At 46.4% G+C, this 11,379-nt stretch overlaps 1 protein-coding gene across 1 annotated transcript in view; it reads right to left on the reverse strand.

Moving 5' to 3' along the window:
- Positions 1 to 2,653, reverse strand: part of PTEN (phosphatase and tensin homolog) — a 54,238-nt gene extending 51,585 nt beyond the window's left edge. The window contains exon 1 of the mRNA XM_083614203.1: positions 925 to 2,653. Coding sequence (XP_083470329.1) covers positions 925 to 1,003 — 79 coding nt within the window. The 5' untranslated portion in view covers positions 1,004 to 2,653. The remainder of the gene's footprint in view (positions 1 to 924) is intronic.
- Between the last annotated feature and the right edge of the window lie 8,726 nt (positions 2,654 to 11,379).

An 11,379-nucleotide genomic window follows, 5' to 3' on the forward strand; every position in this document is an offset into this window, starting at 1 on the left:
TCATCCCTATGTATTTAAAGTGATGCTGCCATCAACCATGGGTACATCAACCACACCAACACTTTAACAGAAAATAGTTACTGCAGTAATAGTCTGAATCTTATTAGGTATTTTTAAGTAGGACGTAACACCCCACATTAAATGCATGTTAAATAATGCCACGCAATAATTTTATTCCAAATGACCACTAATACTCTTTGCAATCATACTTTAAAACATATAAGTAAGCATTAATCTATGTGGCATTATCATTTAGGAGTCTTATTTTACTAGCTATGATAAAACACAAAAATTGCAACTTATGAACAACCCTCAATCTACTCATTCTACAGGCAAGAAAAGGAACAACACTAAGTACTGTAAATTGACTCAGTGTGCATTTTCTATACTCCAAAAGGAGCATTTTCCAGAAGACAAAAGGCATTACAAACTAACCAACCAGATCTTTGTCACTGTAACTGGTAAAGTCTTAAACAGACGAAGCTGCAATCCTAGATTGCACTACACCATGTATCATATCATACAAAAGACACTGAAAGAAACATGCTAGATAATCGCTGCATAATTCTGATGCAACAGCTGTATGTGCACTACTGCTTTCCACTTGAATTTCATCTCTGCCTTTTAGTGCCAGGCCTAGGCCTGAGCCTGCCAGATTCTAGCTGCTGCAAATCAGCGAGGGGGGAGGGGAGGCAAGGCGAGGGGGGAATCACAGCAGCTTTTTTGAAAGAAAGTATTACCTAATGGGGAGAGAGAAAGCGATGAGGGACAGGGGGACGCAGGTCTCCCTTTGACTGAGGGTGGGGAGTACAGGGAGGGTGGGGGGAATTTAAGACATATGGGTTCCACCTCCCCTAAGGAAGAAGAAAAAATGACTAGCGTCCCCGGCCCAGCCAGGCTAGGCCTGCACAAAATTTGGGATACAGGTCAGATCTAAATCGAAGCCATCCTCCTGGTATCGCCTTTTGTTCCTGCTGACGATCTCTTTGATGATGGCGGTCATGTCTGGGAGCCGGGAGCCGCTCAGGAACAGCGCGGATAGGCACGGCGGCGGCTGCAGGGCGCAGATGGCTCGGAGCCTCGGCGGAGGAGGCTGTTCCCCCACCTCTCCCCGCCGCCGGTGATGAAGAGGGCGGCCGCGGCGGCGGCTGGAAAGCGATGCTGCTGCTGCTGCTGCTGCTCCTTCTTCGGGCGCTGCGAGGACGGCGGCACCGCGGACAGGGCCCGCTGCTGCTGGTTGCGGCGGCAATTCAGGCGAAGGCCCCGCAGCGGCACAAGGGCCCTGGCCAGAAGGCGGCGGCGGCGGCTGCTGCTGCTGCAAGGAAAGTCCTCCTGCCGCTGCTGCAGCTCCCGCCACTGGCGCGGCTCCCCTCAGCTCAGGCAGGCTATACCTTGAGCGCGGCGGCGGCGGGGGAGAAATGGGGCCCCGAGTCTCCTTAGCGCTGCTGCTGCTGGGCGAGAAAGAGGAACCGCCGCCGCCGCCGCGCTCCCTTTCCCTCTCGCTCGAACGGCGGCGCTCCAGCACAAACGGTGACAGCAGCTCCGCGGCCGCGGAGGGGCTCTGGGCCCCCGGCTGGCTTCCTTCTCTCCGCGCCCCCCGCCGAGCACCGCACCCCGCGTGAACCGGGGCCGGGCGGGCGGGCGGGCAGGCGAGCAGGCTGAGGCTTTTCCGCGGAAGGCGGCCGGCTTGAAAGTTTCGGTGCTCCTTTGGCTCGCACCTCCGGTGGGGGGGGGCCAGCAGGCGGGGAAAGGGGGGGAAGGAAAGGGAGGGGGAGGCGGCTGGGCCTGGAGGGAGGGAGGGAGGGAAGCGGAGAGGGAAAGAGCAAGCTCAGGTCCTGAGGGGCGCGCGGGGCTGGAGGCTGCCCCGTGTCATTTTCCTTTTCTCTGCTGCCGCCGACGTTATAGTTCCTTCTCCCTCAGTCCATCGGGGCGAGCGCGCTCCCTCGTCGCCTCAGCGCCAGATCTCTGTCACCGCGAGCGAGCGCCACCCCCCCCTCCCTCACACCGCCGCTCCCGCCTCGTCGTCGTCGCCGCTGCTGCTGCCGTCTCCGCCGCGCGCCCGGCTTCCACGAGCGTCACTGCCGTCAGTTCGTCCGACCGTTCCCCGGCCGTTGGGCTGTGGCTCCCGAGCCCCAGCGCCAACCGCCTAAGCTTCAAACTGCCATCATGGCTGCAGTTTCCGAGAGGAGGGGGGTGGAGGAGGAGGAGGAGAATGAGGGAAGGGAAGCAGGGAGGGGGGAAGGGAGAAGAGGGAACGGCAGCGAGAGAGGGGGAAAGAAGCGGGTGGGGGGGGGGGGAGAGACTCAGAGAGAGAGAGAAAGAGAGAATCGGAGCTACGGCACCACTCCTCGCTTAGGTCCTTCCGCCGTTGCTGCCGCCGCGTACAAAAAAATTAGTTCTCCACCGCCACATCACCGCCTCCTCGGCTCCAGCGAGCTCGCTGCGCGCTCTAGCCAAGTAGCAACCCCCTCCCCCTACCGCCGCCGTCCGGGTTCCTTATAGAGCCTAACGAGAGGAGGTTTGGCTCTTCTCACACGGAAGGGTCTGGCCGAGACATAACCGATCAAAGGGGGGGGGCGGGAGGAACAGGGAGAGCGCGCGCGCGCGCGCACACACACACACACACGTACTGAGTGGCGGAAGGATACAATAGACTATTGCCTCATTTCAATGACGGGCTAATTCCCTGCGGAGTCACGTGACGAGCGCTAGGAGCGGGGGGACTTCCCGCTTCCCTGTCTCCCTAACCACCGCTGCTGCCAGCTTCGACCGCGCTCCTATGCAGCGACGGGGCTTTTTTTCTTCTTCTTAAGTGTTCAGGTTTTTTGTACTTTAGTAACAGGGACTGGAGATATTAGACGTTGGCCGTTGCAAATCTTGTCGCTGAAGTCCGGGCCGTTTGCAAATATGGTAGCCAAAGTGACTGGGGGGGGGGGTAGCCTGACCTCGCCTGCTCTTGCGCTTTTTGCAGTAGTTTGGTTTTTGTAGAAATCAGCAGGTGCAAGTTTGCAACGGTTATCGCCTGATAACGTCTGCAGATATGTGCGTGTGTGTGCTTTAATGTTGGTAAAATTAACAGACTGGGCCTTGGAAATCTGGTTCCTTCAGCAGCATTATTCGATAGAAAGCGGTGGGCGAAATGGGTGGCTGCGTCGTCCTTTCAGCCGGGGCGTATTATGTGCAAAGCTGAGCGTTGGATCCTTGCAATGTGGCTCTTAGCCTCCTGCGTGGTGCTGGATCTTTAAAAAATAAAGTGTTCTTTCTCAGTCCTGTAGACACCTGTAAACTTTTAACAGGGAAGGGTTGCCTTTCGTGGCTTTGCGTGCCTAGTTGCTGATGTCACTCGGCGCTCAAAAAACTGACAGTAAAGTCGCCTTGGTCACAAGTGGCTGCAGGAAAAGAGGAGACAGGCCCGGCGAGTCGGGGCGATCGTGCAAGAGCAAGTAGTGATCAAAAGCAGCGGGGCGAATACAGGGAAGTGCCAAGAGCAGCCCTGAACGCGGTGGCCCCCAGGTGGCTGCAACGCAGCGCGAACTATCAGCAGCCACCCTTCGCTCCATGGCTTCCGTCTGAGCTTGGTCTTTAACAGCGAAGCATGGCAAGAAACGGATGCAGCGGTCGCCAGGGCTGCTGCGCCACCTATTGCCTTGGAAGAGGAAACCGCAGTTGCAATGAGCGCACACAACGCCCGCCCTCACCCCGCCGCTGTCCTGCTCCTCAAAATTCCCAGGGCCACCGGCCCAGTCGGCCCCACCCACCTCTTGTTAGGGCACCCAAGCTATGCTTCAGTGCTTGCACGAAGGGGTGGGGAAATACTCAAAGCCAAACAACAGCGAAAAGCAAAACTGATCACACACCTCTGCTTTCCCAACCTTTAAAAATGTTCTTCATTATGTGGACTAGAGAAGGCATTAAAATATTTATCAGTTCCTTAGGATTCCATGGTATTATGAGGAATTTTATCTTGCACATGCTGCAGATTGAGGGTTGCCAAGCGATAATTTTTAGCAAACTAGATCTTGTGTCTTTTACAGCACTGTACAGTACTTTGCTTTGCATCAGTTTACAGTCTCCCCCCCCTCAGGCTGATGAACATTTTTCAGCTGATGGTCCTTCACCATCTAACTTTGTGAGGACAGATGGGGAGAATTCATTAGCTTTTCTGCAACGTTCCTGTCTTAAGTGGTTGTCTCATGCCTTGGTGCTCTGGTGGCCTGGCTAGTTCTTTGGTAATTTTCCTGCCTTTAGTGAATTTTAATGTATCTTTCTGTCATGAGAAAGTATGAGCATTTGGATTTTACTCGTTTTAGTTATTCTGTTATAACCTATGGCTGTGAACCATTAATATGCACACTTTAGTTTTCCTACTTCCCTTCCAGGAACTCCCTCATCAAACATCCCTAGAAAGCTTTTAAACTAACTTGAATTTTAAAAAGGCTAAGGTGCTTCTAAAAGGGTTCACAGAACACTCTAGAGAACATGCACTATTTTTAAACCCTGATTACTATCCTACCATTTTTATTACTAAACTCACATCAAGAGTGTAATGAAGATTGTGATTTCTCCCCTTTCTTCAAAAGATGTAGAAATGTATTTTATTCATTTATAATAATGGTTGCAACTTCCTACCAGCTAATAGTTTGCTTATGGAATCCACTCCACTTGGGGATCCGATAAAAGGGGGAGAGCACAGTGGTTTCCTAAACAAAACAAGTGGAATTGCATCTATTTCCTTATTTTGCACATTAGTAGCTATCTCATTGTAACTACTTTCACAGACTTATTTCACTTTAGAATGAAGGAGAAACCTTTAGGACAGTAGATATTTAAGTTGATGCTACACCATTTATGAAAGCCATGCCATGCCATGAGACTGCTTTGTATGACAACAATATTGCTGCACACTACTCCAATCCCCGAACGGTGCAGGATTCCAGGCATTCCAGGTTCCATGCTTACACAGGGTGCATGTTTCCTTTTGGAAATGAGGCATAGTGGAGACTGTGGTGTCTTTATGTTATGTGGTTTATTTACATATATATTCAGCCCAAGCCTGCAATGGAGGGGTTCACAGCATTAACACCTCAGAAGGGTCTTGTTTCTCCCATAGCCGCAGCCTTGCATTCAGCCACAGTGCTCTCTGCCTTCATCAGCCAGCAACCTTTTTTTCCTTTGGGTCACATTACAGCCAACTCTCAACTCTGACCTTGTTGTTTTTGCTATTTAAAAGCTGGAGGAAGGGCCCTACTCATTTGGTGTCTAGCACAGAGTCCCCCCTCTCCTTTGCTCTCTTAATGGCCTATCACTTTTCCTTTGCTCTTTTCTTAATGGTCCATCATTAGGAGATTGCCTGAAGCTTGCCTGGTTTATATTTTTAGCACTTTTGGATACAGGGATTTAAAAGGTCTGTCATCCAGTTTAACATCCCAAGCCCTGATTAAATTCTAACACTTCCTGGATCCATGTATTATAGATGTCTGGCACCCACAAACTCATAGCATTATGCTCTCGTGAGGAGAATAGCTATTCTGAGCTAGTCTTTATTATTGCACTAATACCCCAAGTCCATTCTTACTGTCGTCAAAACATAATTGCTATAAAGGAATTGTTTAGACAATAACATTTGAGTTCGCTCACAGTCCAACTTTATTGGACTTGTAAGTAGAGTTCTAAGAATATTTTTTGGGAAAGCCCACGAACTTAAGCTCTTGAGAACTGCATGTAGATGCTACATGTAATAACAGGTTCAAAGAGAAGATCCAACTCCAACTTCTGTGCCTTGAACATATCGTGTGAAATTGCTGTGGCGTGTACATAACATAATTGGAAACTTCATCACCATACATTTCGGAAATAATTGCATGCTCACATACATTTTGTTTTTTCTAAGGCAACTTCGGCTATTCCTAGGGAGGTGTTGGTATACTTTGGTCTCTATTGTTCTCCTACATCCTCTCTACCTCCAGATGCTTACTGTGAGAATTGTGCAATTGTGTATTCATTGAAATCATTTGTACCTGCTTTAATTAAAAATGGTTTTGCATTTTCAAGGTTATTTCCTATCTAGGAGCCTCTAGAGACACATTTAATGCACGCCTCAGATTGCACGAGGGTAGAAAAGATTGGGAGGGGGGAGATTGCTTCACCTTGGTAACAAGGAATTGTTACGGGGCAGGAACTAAGGAGGGGGCAAGAACAGAACAAGCTGGTCGCAGATGAGGCCTCTGGTGTCCCATTTGCATATTTTTGTCTACAAACATTTCTGAAGTGTTTGAAGAGGGGAAGCCCCTATTCACAGCCGTACTGTCTGATTTTCTTTGCAGTAACACAGCATGTTGACATCACAGCTCAAGCAAGGCAGTTCTGGTACATCATTTATAACTAGCTCCAAACAACCAGCTGGTTTCAGAGGGAGGTGGAATGCACTCCACATCCTCCTCAATGGTTGTATATGATTACTGCAATAGAATGAAACTGGCCTATACTAGGTGCTTGGCTCATCTGCGTAAGTGCTACATTTTTTTCATTCTTTGCAAAAACTCAGCACATCTACAGTGAGGATGTAAAAGTTAAGTAACCTCCTAGCACTTGCTTCAGCCTTTCAGCCTTTTCAAAATCACTGTTAGCAATAATTGGGTTACATATTTTGGCCTATGTACACCTGTCTTCCCTGCTTTTTACCTCCCAATTATTTCCCTATATAAAAACTAAATCCCAAAACAAAAATGATGGAACAATGCTACCAGTGCAAGCCATGCTAGGTAGCATGTTCCAAACCAGCAGCTGAAGACCGTTAACTGATAGTTAAGAAAACTGAGGTATAGCGAGAAAGCAAATACTTCAGAGACCTATAATGGGCTATATAGCTTGCCACTTGAAATCTGTCTCAGTACCCACATTAACAAAGGCAAATGGCTTTAATTTCTAGGCCTACTTAATGTTTGTCTCAGTTTAAATATATTATCATCCAACAGCTCAGCCTGTGCTGGACATTAGGTGCAAAACCATGAAACAGTAGAACAAACATTAAATCAGATGTACAGTGTAGGGACTTACTACACATACTTGCCTTTAAAAAAAATTAACTTTGCTAGGGGCAAAATTGTATCAACTCAGGATTTTCTCTTACAAGTCACCTTTAGCAGCAGCTATTTATATAGCAAGCTCTTCAGGGTAAAGAACACATCTTAATCTGTGTTTGCAAAGCACAGTGTAAATTTAAAGTCCCGTAAAAGTGGAATGTCCGGGAATAATAAAGCTGTATGAGCTTTATAATGAACTGTTTGCCTCTCAAGTGGGATGAAATAGAATCCTCCAAGCCAGTTTTTGTTTGGTTTGGTAACAGCTCCCCCATCATTTTCCCCCACCCACTTTACAGAACACTACAAGATGAGTCACACAACTCTCTTTTCGGGAATGTCAACAAAAGAGACTAAAGACTGTGCAGAATTACATAATAATAAACTATATTAAATGGAAATTAGCTTGCCATTTGCAAACTGCAAGGCTGACAATTTTCATACAATAGTAAGACCACAGTAGTTAAACCAGTGTTTTCATTATTAGTGGAGTCATATGGAGTAGCCAGGAGTAGCCCTCCAGATGTAGTCTAGCAGATGTAGACCAGTGGTATGTAGGCTTGGTCGGATGGTAGGTAGTCCAACAACATCTTTCAGTCTCCACCAAAAAACAGTAAAAAGCCTGCCTGTTAAAAGCCACATCTTAACAAGACAGCAGAACAAAACAGGAAGGCTTACTTGAGAAGGGTATTCCATAATCCTGACATGACAAATGAAATGGCCTTCTTTCACATAGTCAATGGTGGAACCCAGTGCAGGATCTCTTGAGTTCTCAGGAATGAATTTATAGAATATGGTCCCTAGGCCATTCAGGGGTTTTCCAGACACCTTGAATTAAGCCCCCAAACAAGCAGAAAATCAATGGAAATTACAAAGGGGCATAGTAATGTGCTCTATCCAAACAGCCCCAGACAAAAACCTGACAGCAATCTTTTGGACCTCATGCTTTTCAATGGCAGCTCCACATAAAATTTGGTAAAGGTGACTAGTTTGGAGTTTTTAAAACATGGAAAAGTCATAAAGGTTTATTTATTTTGATTTTCATATCCTACTCTGGTTTTGGGAGGTTGTGGGAGCTTATTACAGAATTAAATTTTATATATTCCACGTCTGTCACAAGACTCAAAACTGCAGTGTATAAATTATCCCAGAAGGAAAAGAGGAGACTAAAAGTTGGCCAAGGCCCAACTCTCATTAGTAAAGCTGCTTAACTAGTACTTATCCTAGTTCACACTGTGGACTCCATAGAAAGCTCCATCTTATTGCAGCTCAAGTAAACTTAACAGTCCATCCTTCTGATTCTTCAAATTTCTTCCAATACATTCAGTAAAAAAAAGACAGGTCACATGATTACAAGGTCAGAGTTAAGCAAGCCTACCTGGTATAGGGAGGAAAGAGTTATGGTGGATGCACTAACAAATCTGAAATAGAATTGGGAGCAGGCAGTGTTTTTCCTTCCCCCCCTCCCCCTTTGCATCCATGGGCCCCCTTCACTCAAAATGTTCCCTGCAATGGTCCCAGTGAGAGGGAAAATTAGTAAATCAGCTGGTACTTCCGCCCCCTGTTTCCCCTTCTCAGGATTGAGAGGACTTTGGGATCCAGCATTCCCTCTTTTTGCCATTACAGCATGACAGCAAGAAGAGTGAAGGGCAGTTCTGAACATGCAAGAGGGAGATTTCCAAGGACAAACGTTTTCATTCATGGGTCTCCTTCTTCACAAGCCCCATAGGATCGTTCTATAAATCTCCTATTTAAATAAATGGGACTTAACTTTGGCTGCATTGTGCCCATACTGTACATAATATTCATATCATAATATATAGCTTTAACAAGGGGATCTGCAACAAAAGTTGTTGTGTATAGTACTCCTATTCAGGGCACAAACCACTCAGGAAACCCATCTGCTGTGCCTTCCGCCACCCACACTTCTGCTTTTCCTGTTCCCCACCCACCCAACAGACAACCGGCATTTCATAGCCACTGAGCATGCTCACTGAATTGGTATATTTGGGGTAGGGGGGCTGCCCCCTTAGGGTCTTTTTTTCTAAGGGGGGGATGTTTCTGCAAATCCTGGGGCTTGTACAAGTCTGCTGATACCTCTCTCTTGTACCTGGATGGTGTCAAGGATCAACACTCAGAGAACGAGTTTGCTATTCATATATCATACGAATTTGCAACTAGCTGGTACATTGTAGTGGTCAGACAGTGTCAAATTCAGATCTGAGGGTATCTGGGTACAAATTCCCACTCAACCGTTAATTTCACTACTTGATCTTTGGCCAGCCATTGTCTCTCAGCCTAGCCAACCTCACAGGGTTGTTGTAAGGATACACTGGAGAGGGGAGGCAGACATCTATGCCACCTTGATTTTCTTGTACAGTAATAAAGAATATAAATATAAATAGGATTAATGCAAGAGTGTTGCAATAATTCTATAATTACTACCTAGTTCAGTTTGCCATAGCTTTCCAACCACTCAGAAATAAAATGAAGTGGTGACATACTGTTTTACAAATACATTCAAGGGCATTCTTCCACATGCAGGTAAATCAGAAGTTGCAGGTGGCCTACTTACAATAACATAGCTCCGGGTTATAGAGATAGGGAAAGCGAGCACAGCTGAACAGTTAGGAAAACACAGCATCTGGAACCATTTTATGCCTCATCTATCAATCTGCTTTATGGGACTGGAGAATTAACATTTCAAACCACACATCATTGCTTCATGACTGATATATCCCAGAACTGTGGTCATTACTTCACCCCAAAGCAATGCGGATGGACATCTGCAGAGGTCACATTGAAGGATCATGGGTAACTACCTTCCAATGTCTTTCAATTAAAAGTTGCAATAAAATTTTATATGTTATAAAGTTAGCAGAGACTGTAAGAAATATTCCAATATAACCCCACATTTCCACATCTCCAAAGGTCTTTTAAACATCTCAGTAAGCTTATATTTCTCAGTGACAGCAGGGGGGCAAAAAAAACCCCATGAATACCTTCAGATAAATGCAGCAGTGTTTTTTTAAAAAGTCATTTCAAAGTTAAGAGTTTCTGCACAACTTAAGAAGCTTGGTGTCATACAGTGTAGCTCTTGTATTATTTGATAATTCTACCCCCACCCCCTACCCCCAAAAAACGAAGACACATTTAGGAAGTGTTGTATTAAGAACTATTTGTCATGCTGGAACAGGTTGGCCAAGCTATAGGAAATATATTCGATATACTGCTTCATCCCCAATCCCAGCCCACTATTTCACCAATGTAGCGTTGAAGTTGGAGAAGGGCAGGATCTACTCTTACAGCGTTTTATGGTTCATTGAAGCTGTAGAGATCTGCACAGTCCTGCATCAGCCACAAGGACTGGAGTTTCCAGAGAAGCAGGGCAGTCTCAACTCGCTCAGCATTGAATTCACCTTCACTGGCACAAGCCACTACTTGCATAACAGCAGCTTAGGCCAATAAAACAAGGTCAAGGTGCTACATAGAATGTTATCTCCCAACGAAAGGTTTGCAGAATGTAAGGGTTTGTCTATAAGGCAGCAAGCCACATGTCAAAATTGGGTAGTTGCAGCTGATCCCAGTAGTTATACTTGATACTAATCTGGGAGGGAAAATACTTATACCACAGGGACAGTGAAGTGGGGGCAAACAAAGCACCCACAAATCTGTAGACAATCTTTTTCATACTAGAAAGTACTGATTAAGTCATGGGGCAGTATTCTAACAAGTCCCGTCAGGATTTCCTATTGCGCAACAGAACTTCCCTTTCTCTCCTGTGGTGAGGCCTATGATGATAATGAATGCCATTGTTAAATTTTATGCCACATTTACTCACTGCTCAGTTTTTATTATTGATTCTGTGGGTCATTCTTCAACCTTGTATTGCCTGTTTGTACCTGGGAGGCACCCTGAGAATACCTTCGGTGCTTTTCAACTAAGTTTTACTCAGAGTAGACCCATTAAAATTAATGGACCTAACTTAGCCATATTCATTCATTTCAATGGGTATACTCTGAGTAAAACGTAGCTGATTACAGTGGTACCTCGGGTTAAGTACTTAATTCGTTCCGGAGGTCCGTACTTAACCTGAAGCACCACTTTAGCTAATGGGGCCTCCCGCTGCCGCCGCACCGCCAGAGCACAATTTCTGTTCTCATCCTGAAGCAAAGTTCTTAACCTGAAGCACTATTTCTGGGTTAGCAGAGTCTGTAACCTGAAGCGGATGTAACCTGAAGCGAATGTAACCCGAGGTACCACTGTACCAACCTTTATGTTGAAGGGAGGCATATGCGTC

The sequence above is a fragment of the Podarcis filfolensis genome (genome assembly GCF_964270895.1).
Source record: "Podarcis filfolensis genome assembly, chromosome: 5".
In the NCBI taxonomy this organism is placed as follows: Eukaryota; Metazoa; Chordata; class Lepidosauria; order Squamata; family Lacertidae; genus Podarcis; species Podarcis filfolensis.